Genomic DNA, 20705 nt, shown 5'->3' with positions numbered 1-20705 from the left:
AAATTTGGAAGGGAACTATAATATGCAAATGCAGAGCTGCTATATGGGAGGTAAGCTAGGGCCCTGGCACCCCCTCACCCCATTTCCCCTCAGCCCTTAAAGTCCCTCCAGCTCCACCTCCACCTCCACCTCCACCTCCACCCCCACTTCCACCTCCACCTCCACCTCCTCCATGCCCAGTGTGAACATGGCCGCCCTATCGCCAGCCACGGGAAAGACCCTGATGGTGGGCACACATTTGCACAGGTGCTCCTGACCCCAAACACCCACCTCCACCCAACACAGCTACGGTTCATGCAGACAGGGCTGAACACACAGCGGCCACTGAATGCTCACAAGTCTCTGGAATGCATGTCATTCTGAGAATGAATAAGAAATAGCAATAGGCTTACTAGTGCCCTAACACCCCCTGCCCCCACCCCTGCCACCCCTGCAGTTCTGTAGGCTATTAAGCTTGCAACTGCAGCTTCTCTGTACACCACATCAGTGACAATCACAGTGCACTGCCCAAGGTCAAGGTCACAAGTCAGTCCCTAGACTCTGCACTAAAAGCTACCATAGCATATGTCAAGTCACACTACTGAGAACATTCAGTAAGTTCCTCTTTCTCATACAAAGCATTCACGCATTGAAAACACATTACAAAAGGCTCTCAAGTGACAAGGTTATTCCGTTTCTTTGCAGTATTTATATTTATAAAACGAAGTACAACGCCGTCAGTTTTGGTTGTGCTCACCTGGCTTTGACGCCCATCTGATCCGGGCTGGGCGGAAGTCCGTCTCTGCACTGTCTACCAGGAAAGGGCTTGGCAACTGAATTAACCCGGGCAAAGCCCCTTAGCAAACAACAGAAGAAGGCCCAGTACAACTGTGATGCCCAGAGAGCCCAAGGAAAGAGCTTCAGTCATCTGCCTCGTGTGGCCCCTTCCCCACCTTCAGTCTAACAGTCATCATTTATAATATTTAAAATATATATTGCCTGGTAAGCCGGCAGTGGTGACAGGAACTCCTGTGTAAGGCAATTCCTCGGGCCACTTTAGGGTTGGCTGTAGATACACGAGGGACTAGGACTGGGACGGAGTGGAGAGCAGGACAGTCGTGGCTGCTTTCCACTGGGGGTGGGGTGAGGAGCGTCAGCAATGACAGCTAGAGACGTCACCCCACTTGCTGAGTGCTGCGGTGCAGAAGTACAGGGCTCACATCTCTGGGGGGTGTATGCCTATGGGTGCCGGCAAAGACTTCCCGAGAAAGTGAGTTTTCAGCTGAGAACTGAAGGGTGAGTAGGGCTGAACTACGGAAAGAACACGCCAGGCATGGACATGTGTACAGGCGCCAAGGAGAAGGCCAGGATGTGCAGGAGGAACTGTGGGAGGTGGTGTGGAGGGGGCGGAGGGAGTATGGGGGAGGCTTAGAGAGGGAGGGCAGGCAGGACTTGGAGCACGGGAGCAAGGGCCTGCCGAGACCTGGCTGGCACTCCTAAAGGATTCCTCCCCGGACTGGGGAGGGTGGATGTGGGAAACCCAGGCAGTTCTATCATCATCCCCCTCCTCTCAACCCCTCCCAAACTCCACCCCCTCCATAAGGAGGGCACACCCACCGCGAATCCGGAGTAGGAGTCAGTTAGGGAATGTGATCTTTCTTCCTAACGTGGAGGTTCCAATCTTTACACAACTGGGAAGCTGGTTAACAGATTGTTCGAATTTCCAAGATCACCACATTTTTCTACTCTTAGGTACAACTCAGATAATACAACAAATTACATCAATTAAAACAAAACCAAAATTAAGTTAATATATCTGTAATCACCAGACAACAGTATTAAAAATATCTTAATTTTGCCCAGCCAGCATGGCTGAGTGTCAACCTATGAACCAGGAAGTCACGGTTTGATTCCTCGTCAGGGCACATATCCGGGTCGCAGACTCGATCCCCAGTGTGAGGTGTGCAGGAGCAGCGATCAATGTTTCTCACCATTGATGTCTCTCTCCCTCCCTCTCACTCTCTCTCCCTCTTCCTTCCTCTCTGAAATCAATAAAAATATATTTTGAAAAAAATCTTAATTTTTGCTGGTTTATGGACAGAATCTGAAATGGCTTCTTAAAATTTGATAAATGCTTAATAGCTATTGTGTAACAGCCGCTCCCTGACCTCAGCCTTGTTTCTCCCTACCTCCTTCCTCACTCTTTTCACAGATGGAGCTTCCTCTCCCTCTTTTCTCCGGTGGAAACTTTCCTCAGACAATGATGTTGTAGTGCTCTGGAATTCAGGCCCTTCATGCGTTCTCTTACCTCATTTTCTGGGAAGTGTCTACGAGGTCCTGGTTGCTATGAACTATCCCAACCATCTCAACTCTACCACCTACATGGTCGCTCTCACACTCTCACACTTCCCCTCCACACCCATGATATGAGGCACCCAACCACTGACTTCATGACTCACCCACCTCTGCTTTCCAGGGGCTGCTGCCATCTCTTCCCCCCAACACCCTCTTGTCCGGTCTTGTCCCCTTCCCCGGCTCCTCCTCCTGCAGCCACTTTATTTTTTGTTAATTCTCACCTGAGGATATTTTTCCCATTGATTTTTAGAAAGGGGGATGAGGAGAGAAACATTGATGTGACTGAGACTGATTGGTTGCCTCATGAGCATGCTCTGCCCAGGCAGGGGAGTGAAACTATAATACAGGTATGTGCCCTTGACCGGAATCAAACCTGCGACCCTTCAGTGCACAGACTGATGCTCCAATCACTAAACAACACCAGGCAGGGTTCATGTAGCCACTTAAATTTTTTAAAATATGTTTCCATTGATTTTATAGAGAGAGGGGAAAAAATATAGAAACATTGATGAGAGAGAAATATCCATTGATCGGTTGCCTCCTGCACACCCCCTACTGGGGATTCAGCCTGCAACCCAGGCACGTTCCCTGACTGGGAATGGCACTGGTGACCTGCTGGTGTATGGGACAACACTCAATCCACTGAGCCACACTGGCTGAGCCCTGCAGGCACTTTAAGTGACTGCTCCTGGGAAGCAGTGGTAGGCCACTGCAGTCTCCTGTGGGAGCTCACCCATGCCCAGGGTGTCAACACCACGTCCACAGGACTCCAGGCCAGAAAACTAACAGTCCTCCTAGACCTCAGGAAGCCACACACGAGGAAGTTTTATCACCTTACAACAAGCATGTCAAACTCAGAGGCTAACACGGGCCAGATAAACAAGGTTTAAATTTAGGTGGGCCACAGAAAAGCAAAAGCATCAATTTTCATAGAATCGTAGGTTTATTTTGATAGAGACATGCTGAATACAAAGGGCTGAAATAAATGAGTCATCATTAACGTAAATAGAACATTTTAATAAAAATTAATATTTTGTCTTGAACATTAACTTACCAGACACTGAACAACTGCACAAATTAATAAGTGTAATTCTTATTCTCCGAAAGCGAAATATTTCCTGTTGTGCACACCAAACAAGTCAGTACAAGACTAATGACGTGGCAATCGGCTGCTAAAATACTCGCTGCTAGTATTAGTGGAGAGAAATGGTGCACCTGGTTTGCAAGGGGCATAAGGGAAATGAATGCAACACTACTATAGTAATCAGTCATTAGCAAGCATTGCAGTTTGTTATTAATAATTACGTATAGCAGGATATTGTAAAAATTAAATTATGAAATTTTTATTAAAATGTTTTCTATATACCATTATATTGGCTGGACCACAAAAATATTTGTTGTAGGCTGCATGCTTCCTGCGGGCTACGGGTCTGACATGCTTGCTTTACAGTGTCTCATTATTATGAGTTATGAAGAAGTCCATGGACCATGCTCAGAGTGACCCTGAGACGTCCCTTCAGCGTCCCCTTTGCTTTGGGGAACGGAAGTACTCGCAAAACGAGGTGCAGGAGACACTCCTGCTTATGAGAGGGAAGTTACCCGTTACGGAGCCTGTCGTATAATAAAAAAATTCCTCTGGTCTTTGTGCCAGGTTCTTGACAAGGAGCTTGCAAAACCCTTAGTATTTCCTGAGAGACATGAGTGACTTTATTATGCTAATGAGGTGGCTCCTAGAGGGCACTTAGATGGTTTCAGGATGGGGCTGGTCACCACAAAGCCAGCCACAGGATCAGAGATAGGAACCAGGGCCACCCCCACCTCTGGGGATGGAAGCTGCAGACTAAGCTCAATCTCAAGGCCACTGATTTAACCAATTGTGCCTACGCAGGGAAACCCCAATAAAGCCTCTTCACACCAGTGGAACTTCCGGGAGCTGGGAGGGCGACGCATTCTGATTCCACGAGGAAAAGGCACGGGAGCCTGGGTTCTCCCCCAGACCTCGCCCCGTGTGTCTTTCATGTGTGTTTTACTAGAAGAAACAAATAAGTAGAGAGCTATCCTGAGTTCTGTGAGCCCTTGTCGCGTATGATCAAACCTCAGAGCATTGTGGGAAACATCAAATTAATAGTAAATTTGTCAAGACATACAGGTGGCCTGGGTCCCCCACAGTGTGGCTGGTCTGAAGTAAGGGCAGTCTTGTGGGGGCCCAAGCCCTCTAACTAGTGGGGCCTGCGCCAACTCTGGGTATGTTAGCAGCCGAATGTCACGTCATTGGTCTTGTACTGCAGTTCATAGGCCCAGATGGATTTCTACAGGAACGCGGGCTGTATGGGTGCCAGGCACTCACCGGGAAGCTGTACCTACTGTCATCAGAGGGGCACAGGGCCCTGCCTGCCACCTCCTAGAGTTGAGAAAAAAGTGTTCACAAATGTTGAGAATTCAAAATAAATACCTCAGCCTTCAGTTCTGCATCTGAACAAATCTACACCTCCTGGTGAGGCTGGAAATGACTTCAAGCTCCGTTCTTTCAAGTCATGATTCTTACTCACACCTCCCTACAAGTGGCCACAGTGAGCCTGTCGCTTCACAGCAACACCCTGACCTCAAAACGGAGCTGAAAACTCTGTGTGAACTGCCCTGCTTTTAGGCAACAAGAACCAGTTCGTGGGCAGAGGCCCGAGGTGCAGGCACTGAAACCCAAGGCTCGGACCCGTGGACACATTCCCGGCCTCATGGCTTGGCAGAGCGGCCATCGCCCAGGTGCCAAAGCCAGCCGCACGCTGCTGCCAGGACAGGGGCTGCCTCCGAGGCTTCTTTCCGCCTTGTAAATGGGTGTCTTAATTTTATTTTATTTTTTCAGTAATCATTAGAAAGCTTTTAGAAAGACTTCCCCCAGGGCAACAGAGATAATCTCGACTTGTGCCACTAACATGGTGGGTACAGGATCATTTCAGAACAAGGTTTCCTCGTCCGATAGCAAAAGTAGCCTCTGCGAAGTCCACTAGGGCCAAAGGCAGACACAGAGTCCAACCCTGTGAGTGACATGGGACGTTTCAGTCCCGATATCTTACACTCAAATGAGCTTCTAGTGATGGGCTAGGCTGTGGCTTCAGAGAGGTACAAACAGGATAGACCCTGAGGGGCTTTTACTGAGTGTGCTCTACCCCCAAAGGCAAGACATCTATCTGTGGAAAGGTTAACATTTTGGTTCTTTACTCTTCCTGTTTCTTAACCCGCTTGTGAAAATCCGCTGATTGAGAGAAAAAGAGAGAGAGAGCGAGAGAGAGCGAGAGAGAGCGAGAGAGAGCGAGAGAGAGCGAGAGCGAGAGAGAGCGAGAGAGAGTGAGCGAGAGCGAGCGAGAGAGAGAGAGAGAGAGAGGGGGGGGGGGAGACCCCAGCTCCCTCAACTATCTCAGACCCTTTTCCCAGAAGCCTCCCGGGCTGTGCTGGACGGGGCAGCGAAGTGGCCTTCCAGCTTCAACCTCTCTTTCCAGACAAGGGTTTAGGGGGGAAGAGAGGGTGCTTGCCCACATAACCTGACATTGGGGTGGGAGGTGCCCTGTGTACATGAAGGCCCCAAAGGTCCTTTCCTTCTTCTCACGGAGGATAAATGAATCTTATGTGGAATCTAAACAAAGCTGTGAATTTTCAAGATGCAGAATCAGAACTGCCTCAAAATCAGAATCATTCATTATCTTATCAATCAAATTACTCTCACTTTAAGGCTTCCAAAAATATCAATAATTTACTGAAAAAGTAATTTGCAAAAGGAGCATGTTTGTGTGTGAAGGGAAGAAAATAATTTAGTGTGACAAAAGTTGTTTTCTTATTTATTCCCACTTTAAAACTAGGATAATACAAAAGAGCAAATCATTCGTATTTTATAATATATCTTATACTATGCTTTGAAAATATACTGAAATGTTTGGAAAAATCCAAACATCAGTCACGTTGTGGAGAAAAGTTCCCCAGAGAACCTGGCAGTGAAAGAGCGTCGGATAATTTGTCAACGGCCAGGCAAAACGCACAAAACCCACGTGCCTGTCTTGAATTTTAGTTATCTCTATTTAGATGCAAATCCTGGGGGAAATTAACTCAAAGTTTTCAATGGGTTTCTTGGATTTTTAATTATCTACGTAAAGTTCATACAACAAAATCCAAGAAGACCCATCCGAGTTGCCCTGACCTTGAAGTCACTTTGCAGGGTAATGGGCAGAGATCCTGTGTGTAAGGAAACATGCCTGGAAGTTTGAGTTGAAGCAAGGCTCTGAGGAAGGTAAGCACCAACATCTATCCTCACTCAGAACCCAGGGCCCCAAAGCGGGAAGCCGGGAAGAGACAGAACGCATCAGAGGAGACCTCAGTGGCCATCCATGCCACTGCTTCCTTCTACATGTGAGGAAAGTAAGTCCCAGGAAGCGACAGAATATGTCTAATGACCTCCACGTTTCCTGTCCAAGGTTACATACATGTCCAGTCATCAAGAAACCAGATTCTCCCAGGACACATTATGGTCAGCCTTATATTTTCAGAGCCACAAACGTAGACTTGATTGAGGAAAAGGCCTCTTCCAAGAACCCCCAGGATCTTCCAAGTATGGCTGACCTACCTCTCTGTCTGCCTTCAGGGAAATGCTTTGGTTGAGATGCGAGCTCGGCTCTTTGGCTACAAGAACTAAAGACCAAAGCATAAGGCTGGTTAGAAGAGGGACGGAGAAGTCAGGAAGGAGAGGGGGGCTCCTGGGAGAGGGTAAGAGATCTAGACTGTCCTTGGAGTTAGACATAATGACAGAGTCTCCAAAAACTGGCACGCAGAAAATGTTGGTTAAACACTGAGTAAATATACCAGTTCGTCTTCCCCATGATGCAGTGCGACAGAGCCACCACACTGCCATCCACAAGAGCATCCAACAGCTCATGCTCCTGGTATTCTTCATAACCTTGCTTCCTCCAATCTCTAGTATTGTCAGAATAAAAGTGATGAATCCAGTTTAGAACACAGCCGTCACCCCATCAGAATTCTGAGCATAGAGATTCTGACGGCAGGAGGGAAATACACACAAAAGATTGGCCATGCACAGGCTGACAGACAGAGCAGTTTTTCAGAGCTGAAGATTGATGACATCAATTTTGAAGCTTTTCTGCCTTTGTCTTCGAGGTTATAAATGTTGGTTATTTTTTTTGCCTCTAAGCCTCATGTTTCAAACTGCATCGTGCTACAGTTATCACAGGCATCATTTTATACAACCCACACAAAATGAGTCACTTTATGATAAAGTAGCATTTTAGAATCTGTGGTCTGCTACAGGGTCTTATTTAATTCAATTGTTTGGTTAGATAAGAAAAAAAAAAACACAACTTCGATATATTCAAAATGAATAAATGCTTGAAAAATGAGTAACCCTAAATTTATATATTAGTTATTAAATGCATCAAGAAGTACAAAATCTATCAATAAGCATTAAACTGATTAGCTTGTCAAACTCATATCACTATGAAATATATCCATAAGCGTGTGAGTTATTGTAACAAGCTGGACCCCTGGACAGAGGTACCAAAAGGTGAGGCCAGGGCCAGTTCTCACCACTGACTCCCAAAGCCCAACTCTGCAGCTGGCACATAAACATTGTTTTGGATAAAAGGGTGGCCCCGCAGACAAGTGCCAAAATGGAACGGAACGAGCATTTTCTTTTTTTTTTCTTCTTTTTTTTAAATCAATCTTTATTGTTCATATTATTACAAAGGTTCCTCATTTCTTCCCCCCTCCACCAGGTTCCCCCCCCACCTTCCGCTCCCTCCCCCTCCCCCATTGTCCTCATCCATAGGTGCACAGTTTATGTTCAGTCTCTTCCTCCCTCCCTTTCCCCGATAGTAAATCCCTTTTCAGATAGTAAATCAGTTACTTAGCATTTCCTCATATCAATAATACTTCCACCTGCCCAAAGATACACTTCACACAAAAGACACTTCCAAATAGGTCAACCAACCTCATCCAGGCCCCGCACAAGGCACTCACTGATCAACACCCCAGCGCTATACTAACTCAACATATCCAGATCTAAGCCTTCATCAGTTGATTCAGCAGACCCTCAAGTTCCCGCAAAAGTTTCCAGCCATGTCTGAGAGGCAGCCGGAACGAGCATTTTCTAATCACCCCCCAAATAAATTCCATTTGAGTGAACCATAGAGCCTGTTTTGAAGGTTTAAATAGCTAGTCTGCTGCATATGTTGAAATCAAAGTTTTCACCCAAGTGGTCTTTTAAAGCTTCCTTCGCCTGGTGCCCTGTGACACGGGGAACATCCGTGAGAACAATCGAGCAGACGCAGATGTCACCCACACTCCTCACCTGCCATGTCGATGGCAAAAGGCCTGTCTGCTCTCCAGCCGGTGTACCACCCGACGACCTTGCCATTTTCCACCAACGGACGTTCATAGCGTCGCCCTCCAACCAGGCCCACTGGCCACACAGAGACCTTGCGGGTGGTTCGCATCTATAAAAAAGGGAAAGAGAGTTGGTTTAAGTTTCTTTAGGGAAAAGAACTTGGAGGGAGGGAAAGAAGGTGAGCCTAGCAGGAGAAATGTGAAGGGGTAGGAGGATGTGGATTCCCAGAAGTTGAACGCGTCCAGACAGAACCCTTCTGCTAAAGGATTGCTACCCAATTACTGTTTGCCTGCTCAGCACCAGCACTGTGTGCTCTGTCATAAACTAAGCCTCTGGCTCAGGCAGGATAGAGAGGACTAACGTGGATGTCCCTACCTGAACATCACTTATTGGTAGCCACGCTGTGACTATCAAATATTTCCCATTTGCTCCAAGTTGGATCTTTTAAACAAATGTATCATTGGAAGTGAGGAGCTTCAGTTCCTCTTTAGGAAACTTTATTACTCAGTTAACAGCAAACATTTGACTCAGAGGAGCCATAGGAGTTGCCTTTCTCTGAAATTTTTATTGCTACAGACACAGAAATCTTGGCTGGCGACATTAATAATGGGAACAAGATACAGAACAGACACCAGGCATCCTCCTGGGAGACAAAAGAAAAACATACGTAAATTTGCCTTACTTTCAACAGCACTGGGGCCAAATTATACAAGAAAAGGCAGCTGAAGTAGCTGGTCCTCTCCCAATACACCTTTGTACCTAGCGGAGTTCTGGTTAAAGACAACCCTCAATGGAAATTCTTTTGTTGGGAATTCTTTAAGGGGAGAAACACACTCACAAGAAAGCTCGATGATACTAGGCAGCATTTTTTTGGGGGGAAAAACACCACTATCTTCCTGGACAGGAGTTGAGCAGAGCCAGAGTCAGCCCACCTGGCACCTTAGGTAAATCAGAAAAAGGTGCTGCTTCTTAAACAGACACGTTCCAGACTGGGCCCATGGCTACAGGCCCAGCCATCAAAGTATCCGCTGGGTTCCACTCTTACCTGGGTGAGGTAGCACTATATTTTAAGATAACTATAATCTCAACACCAACACTTTACCTTTCATTTGCTATAGAACTGGGTCATGATCAGTAACCAATGACTAAAATAATGATGATCAATCAGGGATTTTTTTTTTATAAAAGAAAGAAAAATTATATATTTGGGAAATATTTTCAAATACAATTCAAACAAAAAGTCAAATTATTAAAGATTAAAAATAATTAGATGCTTCCATTTGCCAAACATCTCAACTTGACTCATTTATTGTATTAATATCCCACCGCATTCCAACGAGAGGACTTAAGGGCATGAAGTGCACCAAGTAATGAAGATCTTACTATGTTGGTCTTCTCCAAACCTGAAATTACTCCTTTTTAAGTTTAACCCCTTTCCAAAAAATTAATCACTGTTGCCTGTACTAGCTCATACTGACACATATGATGATTTTTTAAAAAGTTCTACTGAGGCATAATAATGGATACACTAACTCAGTGGTCGGCAAATTAGTCAACAGAGCCAAATATTGAAATTTCTTTTGAGAGTCAATTTTTTTAAACTTAACACTTCTTCTTCAAAATAGACTCATTCAGGCCATGGTGTTTTGTGGAAGAACCACACTCAAGGGGCCAAAAAGCCGCATGTGGCTCGTGAGTCGCAGTTTGCCAACCACGGCACTAACTGAAATGAAGAAAATACTACAAGGTATCAACAGTAAATGAAGCCAAGAATCAAATCAGTGATTTGGAAGATAAGGAAGCAAAAAACACTCAATTAGGTGAGCAAAAGGAAAAGAGAATCCAGAAGGGACTCTGGGACAACTTCAAGCATACCAACCTATGTAACATGGGGAAGAGAAAGCAAGAAATTGAAAATCAATTTGAACAAGAAATGACAGAAAATTCCCTAAGCTGGTGAAGGAAATAGACATAGTCCAGGAAGTGCAGAGAGTCCCAAACAAGATGGACCCAAAGAGGCCCACACCAAAACACATCATAATTAAAATGCCAACGGTTAAGACAAAGAGAATCTTAAAAGCAGAAAGAGAAAAGCAGTTACCTACAAGGGAACTCCCATAAGACTGTCAGCTGGTTTCTCAACTGAAACTGTGCAGGCCAAAAGAGAGTGGTAAGAAATATTCAAAATGATAAAAAGCAAGGGCCTACACCCAATATTACTCCACCCACCAAAGTTATAATTTAGATCAGCAGTCACTAACTAGTGGTCCACTGGAGGTCCGTGAGGTCCGAAAGGTTGGCGACCACTGATTTAAATGAAGCTCAGATTAAATAAAGAGCTTCACAGAGAAGAAAAAGCTAAAAGAGTACATCACCACCAAACCAGTATTACATGAAATGTTCAAAGATTTTCTTTAAGGGAAAAAAAAAAAAAACCACAGATAAAAATTTGAGCAATAAACTGACAATAAGTACATATCAATAACTGAATCTAAAAACATCCCCCCCAAAAAATGAATACAGAAACAGACTCATAGTTATAGAGAACATTTTGATGGTTTCCCGATGGGAAGGGAGATGAGTGAAAAAAGATGAAGGGTTTAAGAAGTACAAATTGGTTGTTACAGAATCGTCATGGAGATATGAAGTATAGCATAGGGAATATAGTCAATAATATTCTAATAACTATGTATGCTGTCAGATGCATGTAAGATTTCTTGGGATGATCACTTAGCAAATTATATAATGTCTAATCCCTGAAACTAATATTGTATGTCACTATAACAGAAAAACAACAAAACAAAAGATCTATCCAAGTATAATTGACTGCAGAAAAGCATGAACAGTCCTGACACTGTTCTCCTTAGAAAGGCCTGCACACAAGGCTGACCCTCGGCTGGCATCTGAAAACCTGGCTAACGTTTTTGCTTGCCTGGAGTACCACGCACCTGCTTTCCTTTGGGGATCTGAAATATTGATGACCAGACTCCAATAAAAACTCTGACCCTGGCATGGGTTTCCTGGGGCGTGAACACTATGTACGTGGTTATGTCTTTGCTGGAGGGAAGGCGTGCTCCCTGCGATCCTTCATGGGAGGGAATGGATGTGGAAGCCGCGCCTGGAGTCCTCCGGGCCCTTCTGATGCCTCCCCCACCCCACCCCTTCCCGCTATGCACCCTTACTGTGTCACTGTAATAAGTCTTAGCCACAAGTCCTCAAATAATGTCATTTTGTTCAACTTGGCTTGATTGTAACTTTGATGAGATTCTGTAGGAACTTGTCTCTTATTTATATTAACTACCCTATGGTAAAAAATGGTTTTGTTATACATAATTTTGCTGAGTCACAGAACCTATCAATGATGTTAAGTGAGAACTTACTGTACAACCAACTATATGCTGAGTGCTATGAGTCCTACTCAGTCATAATATGGGTGGTCTTGGGGGCTCCTGGAAGAATAAAATGCACTTTTTAAAAGGTAAAATTTAATACACTGGGACACATGTATGTAGCTATGAAACCATCATCATAAGGAAGATAAGCATCTCCGTCATCTCCTGTTTCTTTGTGCTCTTATTTTAATCCATCCCTTTCTTTTAATTTTTTTTTTTTATTTCAGAGAGAAAGAGACAGAAACATTAATGATGAGAGTCATGATCAGCTGCCTCCTTCACGCCCCATACTGGGGATTGAACCTGCAACCTTGGCATGCACCTGACTGGGAATCAAACCATGACCTCCTGGTTCATGGGTTGATGCTCAACCTCTGAGCAATACCTTCTAGGGCTAATCTCTATAACCATACATTAGTTTGCATTTCATAGAATTTTATATGAATGGAATCATACAGTGTATACTTTTTTTTTTCTTCTTTTTTTTTTCAGTGTATACTTTTTAAAGATTATAACTATATTGCTATTCATCCATGCTGTAATGGATGAATTCCATTTATATTCATAGTTTATAGTCCTATTCATAGTTCATTCCTTTATATTGCCAAATTATATTCTATTGTATGGATGTGCCACAGTTTGTTTTTTGTTTTTGATTTTTTAAATCCATTTGCTTATTGAGAGACACTTCAGTTGTATTAAGCTTTTGGCTATTATAGATGAAGTTGCTATAATACTGTGGATTTCATTTTTTCCCCTAATACACACCTAAAAGTAGAATGGCTGGATTACATGGTAGCTATACATTTAATTTTTTAATTTATTTATATATTTTATTGATTTTTTTACAGAGAGGAAGGGAGAGAGATAGAGAGCTAGAAACGTCGTTGAGAGAGAAACATTGACCAGTTGCCTCTTGTACACCCCCTACCAGGAATGTGCCCACAACCAATGTACATGCCCTTGACCGGAATCGAATCTGGGACCTTCCAATCTGCAGACCGATGCTCTACCACTAAGCCAAACCGGTTTCGGCTATACATTTAACTTTTTAATAAACTGTCAACTTATTTCCAAATGGTTGTACTATTTGACATTCCCACCAGCACTGTATTGAGACTTCCAGTTACTCCACATCCTTACCAACTCTTGGTGTGGTCAGTATTAATTTTAGCCATTCTAGTACGTTTTAGTAGTAGCTCACTGTGGTTTTAATTTGTATTTTTCTAATGATTAATGGTGTTTAGTGTCTTTTCATGTGCTTATATGCCATCTGCATCACTTCAATAAAATATTTGTTTAGCCGAAACCAGTTTGGCTCAGTGGATAGAGCGTCAGCCTGTGGACTGAAAGGACCCAGGTTTGATTCCGGTCAAGGGCATGTACCTTGGTTGCGGGCACCTTCCCAGTAAGGGATGTGCAGGAGGCAGCTGATCGATGTTTCTATCTCTCTATCCCTCTCTCTTCCTCTCTGAAAAAATAATAAAATATATTTAAAATATATATTTAAATATTTTGCCTATTTAAAAAATTATTTATTTCCTTACTGCGGAGTTTTGAGAGTTAAAAAAAAAATATATTGCATACCTGCACACAAATCCTCTCCAGATACCTGATTATAAGTATTTTCTCCCAGTCTGTGGCTTATCTTTTCAGTCTCATAATAGTGTATTTTGAAGAAAAGCAGCTTTTAATGTTGATGAACAACAACACATCAATTCGTTCCTTCATGGATCATGCTTTTGGTGTGATAGCTAAAATATCTTTGCCTAACCCAAGTCACAGGGGTTTTCTACTCCTTTCTAGAAGTATTATAGTCTTAGGTTTTACATTTAGATTACGATTTGTTTTTATAAAATATTAGTATTGGTTTCGGAGAGGAAGGGAGAGGAAGAGAGATAGAAATATCAATGATTAGAGAGAATCAACCATAGGCTGCCTCCTGCAAGCCCCTCCCACAGGATATTGACCCTGCATGTGCCCTGACTGGGAGTTGAATTGTGACCTCTTGATTCATAGGCTGATGCTCAACCACTGAGCCACACCAGTGGGGCTAGATTATTATCTGTTTTGAGCCAATCTGTATATATAGTATGAGAGACTAACTTGAGTTCTTTTTGTTTTTTGCATATGGAGATCCAATTGTTTCAACTGTAACTAATTGTTTAGAAATAATTGAGCTGCCTCTGCATCTTTGTAAAAAATCGTGTCATATGTGCGAGTTTATTTCTGGACTTCTCTGATTCATTGGTCTGTTTGGTGATTTTGATGCTAATATCACACTATTTTGATTTACTATGACTTTACAATTACTCTTAAAACCAGGTAGTGTTAGTCTTCCTACTCTGTTCTTTTTTTTTTACGTAAGTTGCTTTGACTGTTCTAATCCTTTTCATTTCCATATGAGCTTCACAGTCAGTTTGCCCATTTCAGCTCATCCATTTGGTGAGAATTGACATCTTAACAACACTGAGTCTTCTAACCATGGACATTATATATCTTTCCATTTATTGAGATCCTTAATTTCTCTCAGAAATATTTTGAATCAATAACAACATTTAATGCTTTTATGTTCTAGCTCTTCACCATTAAGTGGGGAACACCTCCAGAAAATTTACTAAAATTTTCACAAAAACACAGCTCTCTCCCAACTCACTCCACCTTCAGACTCCTATTTGTTCCCATACTGCAGAAAATAAAATCATTTTGATTTTTGGGGTCTTATATATCAAACATACCAAACAAACTAAGAAACAAAGTTAAATCTAACATATAGGTTTTTCCTTAAATTATCAGAATGGCTTTATGGCACTAAAAATAGTCTGTGTTCTTTTTTGATATATTCTTAAAATGCTTATGATTTTTCATCTCTCAAACTGCTTTTGCCCAGTTGCAAAAGCTGTGAATTTTCAAAGCTGTGAAAAACTGGTAAGCAGATCCTATCTCAGACTTGAGAATGTATGGGTTGTGCTCTGCATACAGCAGGTGCCAAAAAATTCCTGGTAAGTGTGTGAACACCAGGTAGTGACTGAAACATGGGCCACATGTAACAAGCAATCAGAGCCTACATAAAGGACAGACTCACAAAGACAAAACAGTTACTAAAACAGCAAAAGGCAAAAATATTTTTAAAATAGTAAGAGAAGTTACCATTAAATACAATATAACAAACCATAACTATGAGACCACTAGAAAGAAAACAAATATGGCCAAGCATTCCCTGACTGGGTAGTTCAGTTGGCTGGAGTGTTGGCCTGTACACTCAAAGGTTGCACGTTTGATTTCAGGTCAGGGCACATACCTAGGTTTCAGGCTGGATCTCAGGTCAGGTATGGGAGGCAACCAGCTGATATTTCTCTCTCTTCCTTCCTCTGTCTCCAAAATTAATAAAACCATATCCTCAGTAAGCATTAAAGAAAATATTGCCAGGCATCTTTGGTGGAAGGCTTTTTCATTTAAGTAGCGAAAGACACATGGTATTTTGTCCACAGACCACAGGATGGCTTAGGGTTCTAGGTAATGAGATGAATTGAAGAAGCAAAACTTTACATTTGTGTCAGTTTCATGCTAGAAAGGATGGATTTTGCTCAGCACAAAATTTCTACAAGGATCTCAGAACTAACTCTTGTTCACACTCCCCCACCCCCCAGAGTGTCTGGTGTTAAAGGTGAAGTGATGACTATTTGAATGTAAGGGATGAGGCAGGATTCTGTTCCCCAGAATGCTAAATAAAAAAGTTTGTCATTTGAAGGGTTTAAAACTTCAGAAAGAGCCAGCTGCCCTTGCCATGTGGGCGCCGCTCTGAGATTCGGCATGGATGCTTCATCGCAGACTCAGACACACGGCTCCCAGACATGGCCATGGTACTATATAGAGAGTGCCAGCCACTGCACAGGAAAAGAACACAGCTATTTACAGAACGCCTTCACGTCACCCCGGGAGCTACCCTCTGTCGATGTCCTTTTCTCTGAATCTGTGCTCTTTGAGGATCCTTGGCAGCTATGTTCTTTTCTGAGAGGGGGAAACATAACAATGACTCTTCCTATTAAAAGTAAAACCCTTTCCTATATCTAAAATATTCTCAGCATTTAAAAGGGTTGCTACTTTCTTAGCACAAAATAGCGGTTATGTAAGAGGCACAACTTTAGGTGCCTGATGTGAGCTCTGATCTATAATCAAGGAAGAAAACCCTAGATAGTAAGATAAAGAAGAAGCAGTTCACATATTTATGTTATAATATTACAGATAGTTCAGGCCCCCAAAGGCATTCTCTTCCTATTTATTCAGTGCCATAGTCTGTCATTGATTCCTCTCCCCTCTCTACCTCCCCTGCCCCCTCCTCCATCTCCTTGGTCCTGCATGGATAAGCAGTCAAAATAACTTCTGGCAAAGCCATTTCTATAGACCCGATGGATAAAAGGTCACAAAGATGCACTTGGTACATCTCTACACTCCCCCAGGCGAATTGACATTTCAACCACCCTGGGCAGGTGGGGCTTGTTTGTCTTCATCTCCAGGAAAGGAGGCGGCAGGGAACTGGGGCCCGTGTGTTTGGTGACCCTTTCCAACAACCAGTTCCTGTTTCGTTCCTTCCCTTCCCTTCCCTTCCCTTCCCTTCCCTTCCCTTCCCTTCCCTTCCCTTCCCTTCCCTTCCCTTCCCTTCCCTTCCCTTCCCTTCCCTTCCTTTCCTTTTCCTTCCTTCCTTCCTTTTTTAATATATATTTTATTTATTTATTTATTTATTTATTTATTTATTTTTATTTTTTTTTTAGAGAGAGAGAGGGATAGAGAGTTAGAAACATCGATCAGCTGCCTCCTACACACCTCCTACTGGGGATGTGCCTGCAGCCAAGGTACATGCCTTTGACTGGAATCGGACCTGGGACCTTTCAGTCCGCAGGCCGAGGCTCTATCCGCTGAGCCAAATTGGTCAGGGCCAGCTCCCGTTTTTTTAGCCAGCGTTTCCACGGCAGCCTTAAACTACATCCTTTTGGTCTCTCCTTGAGAGATGGCCCACAGCCAGCTCCAGGGACTGCCGCACTTCAGAGGAGCACATGCATGTGATCATAATGCCCTCAGAGTAAAACAGAAAAAGTTAAATGCCTTTAGCATCCTTCAAGACATGCCACTGACTAGGTGAAACCTTGTTTCATTTTTTTCCAAAGGGAAATGAATAAAGTCCTTGATCTTCTGAAATTGAAAACGCTACAGGCAACCTCGGGGAGTAGAATTATAAAGAATGTTGCACTCAGTATCCTGCCTTTTAAACTAATTTTTCAAAGAAAAAAGAAAACCCAACCCAAATCCAACAGGATCCAGAATATGAAGGAATACAGGAGCAGTGACTAGCGACAAGGGTCCTTCCAGTTTCACTGTCCATAAACATCTGATAATTTCCAACCCAGAAATACATTTATACGACCCAATACACCATAAATTTTCTTTGGAACAACTCTGAAAATTAACATCGCTTCTGTTCTTTCTCTTTCTTGCATCTGCCCCCTGATGATGACACCATATATTTCCTTCAACTAATTGTTACTCCACTCAATGCTCTTGGTTCCACAGTGTCCTCAACGTAACTCTATGTTGCCCTGGACATATTTTTTGGTGCCTATTTTGGGTTCCACATATCACTACCCACAGCATGAACCTTTGAGGTACATAAACTAAATATTTTAAAGGAGTTGAGACTTCTAGAAAACAGAAATGTGATATTCTCAACTCTTCTCCTATGTCACTGGGTAGAAGACAGAATATAACCTTTCTTCCAGTCCCCTTGTACTTTTTCACTAAATATGTGGCATGTATTTAATGTGTGTCCGGTGCTGTGCTAGTCCCTGAGCAAGGCAGGCGTCGTCCTTACCTGCAAAGTCAACATTCTAGAAAAGATAAAGCAACAACACAACTAACTGCAAAATCAGTTCCTTAAGCTCTGTGCCGATAAGAGCTGCACGGAAGTAGGCGATGCTGGGAGAACATGTTGCTAAGGAACTGGACCTGCTCTGGGGCCTGCTGGGCTTCCTCGAGGACCCCAGCATGAGCTAAGCCTAAAGCACGAGTAGCATTAACCAATGTGGACAGAAGACACAAAACCTTCCAGGAAGAAAGAAACTTAAGTGCTGCTGGCTCTTGACAGGAGCGTTTCACTGCATTCGCTAATTTTAAAAAAGATCCACTTCGGGTGGTGGATACTGGGAGCCAGGTTTCTCTCTGTTGGACTGAGAACTTAGAGATAAGCAAAAGAGAAAGCTAGAATGATCCAAGTGATAGAGTTGGAGGCAACAGCATGAACTCATGTTTAGCTTAATATAGAGAGTTAGTTAGAGTGATAAGTATGTGTATGTACATATGTTAGTATACACACATGTGTTTCCTTGCTTTGTTGGCTAAGAAGCCTAGAAGCAATGGCACTCAGATAGCAATGAGCCCACCTGGCCCCCAGATCTCAGTTTCTAATATCATGTGGTAAAATAGGACCAGAACTACTTGAAGTAGCTGATTCAAGAACAGGGGCAGAAAACATACAAGGTGGCCTTTGAGTATGTTTAGAGCTAGAAAGTAAGGCAGTGCATAAAACACCTAAAACAAACAAAGCCGTGCATGTTTTGGGGGTCATTTAAAAGGCCCACAGAAGTCTACTGAAAGAGCCCCAAGTGGCCAAAGCTGGGACATTTTGAGCAATAAAATAAAGTAGTATTAGATTATTACCTCAAGTATAAAATAAATACTAGATGCTAATGCAACCTAAAGTATATAATTAAATAACTAAATAGTTAGCAAATAAGAAACAGACACATATCCCAAGTAGAATAATTCAAAATCATTTACACAGAAAACCTCACTCTGCCCAAGAAGGTAGAGCATAAATCCCACACTTTAGGAGTGGCTGCACATAGCAATTTCCTTCCAAAGAGAACACTATGGGGCAGAGATAACTTCACAGCGAAGAAATCTGGTGAGCCCTACCTCCGCTAGATGATCAAGGCTAAGATGATAAATTATGTTATAATCTGTACCTTTGACATGATGGACTGAGAATGGCACTTTACCTCTGTGGTCTTTACTAACAAACTCCATTCTCTACTAGAAAGAGCCAGGGTCTCTTGGAGAAACAGCTGATTCTAGGATTGGGATGGAAAATACACAAGGTAAGCCTAAAGCAGTGGTCAGCAAATTCACTAGTCAACAGAACCAAATATCACCAGTATAACGATTGAAATTTCTTTTGAGAGCCAAATTTTTTAAACTTAAACTTCTTCTAATGCCACTTCTTCAAAATAGACTCGTCCAGGCCGTGGTATTTTGTGGAAGAGCCACGCTCAAGGGGCCATAGAGCCGCATGTGGCTCGCGAGTCACAGTTTGCTGACCATGGTCCTAAAGCATCTTGTAGTGCCAGAAAGTAAGGTGTTTAAAAAGGAACAAACAGCAGAGACCAGTTTGGCTCAATGGATAGAGCGTCGGCTTGGGGACTGAAGGGTCCCGGGTTTGATTCCGTCAGGGGCATGTGCCTTGGTTGCAGGCATATCTCCGGTGGGGGGTGTGCAGGAGGCAGCTGGTTGATGACTCTCTCTCATCGATGTTTCTAGCTCTGTATCTCTCTCCCTTCCTCTCTGTACAAAATCAATAAAATATATATATTTTTTAAAATAAAATAAATAAATAAAAAGGAACAAACAAAACTCCAAACAAACCCACACTGAGGAGGACATGTCAAGAGAAAGAGCTTACGGAAAGAGTCCTCAACCCCAGAACCATATCAGCCACAGATCATGCTGAGAGCATGTCCCCCCCGACCTCAAGTTATGAAAATGGCCCTTGATGCCTGTGATCTTCTGCCCTAAATCCCATAACCACATTCTAATCAAGAGAAAAACCTCAGAAAAATTCCACTAGAAGGGCATGCTACAATATACCAGGCCTAGTACTCCACGAGGTCACCTACAAGAGCACTCTGAGACACTGTCACAGCCAAGAGGAACCTATGGAGACACGTCATTGAAATGTAACACAGTGCTCTGAGTAGCATCCTGGAACAGAGAAAGGACACCAGGTACAAACTAAGGGCATCTGAATAGAGAACAGACTTTAGTTAATACTGATCCATGAATTACAACACACATACCACACCAATGCAAAACGTTAATAACAGGGTCACTGGGCATATGGGAACTTTCTACTATCTTCTCAGATTTTCTGTTTAAAATCTATTATTTAAAAAAACAGCAACAACAACAACAACAAAAAAAAAAAAAACTTTTCAAATGTGGCTGAGGTGACCATTCTTTCTCTGCCCACCTCAGTCAGATATAACATACTAAACTTATTCTCTAGCCTGAAGTCAATTTTCTACTCACTTTCTATGCTCTTAACTTACTGTGCAGACCAGAGGTCACAGCTGGAGCATTTGGCCATATGTGGCCCAACAGGGAAGTTCCATTTGGCCTGCACCATTTTCTATTTTAAATTGAGACATGTTAAAATCCAAAGATTTCAGGTCTCTCTGAAAATTTGGCAAAGGATGCGAACATTCCAAATGGCAAAGTCCCTTCCAACAGCACCTGCCTTGCTCTGTTTGCTGCAGTCCCCACCACTC

At 43.1% G+C, this 20705-nt stretch overlaps 1 protein-coding gene across 1 annotated transcript in view; it reads right to left on the bottom strand.

The window, feature by feature from the left end:
• Positions 1-20705, bottom strand: part of B3GAT2 (beta-1,3-glucuronyltransferase 2) — a 59683-nt gene that overhangs the window by 18663 nt on the left and 20315 nt on the right. Inside the window, exon 2 of the mRNA XM_036413341.2 lies at positions 8681-8825. Within this exon, the coding sequence (XP_036269234.1) occupies positions 8681-8825 (145 nt within the window). The remainder of the gene's footprint in view (positions 1-8680; positions 8826-20705) is intronic.

This window comes from Pipistrellus kuhlii, unplaced genomic scaffold (genome assembly GCF_014108245.1).
Source record: "Pipistrellus kuhlii isolate mPipKuh1 unplaced genomic scaffold, mPipKuh1.p scaffold_m20_p_5, whole genome shotgun sequence".
Lineage (NCBI taxonomy): Eukaryota > Metazoa > Chordata > Mammalia > Chiroptera > Vespertilionidae > Pipistrellus > Pipistrellus kuhlii.
Note: the sequence above shows the minus strand (reverse complement) of the source record. Positions and strands in the feature narration are given on the sequence as shown.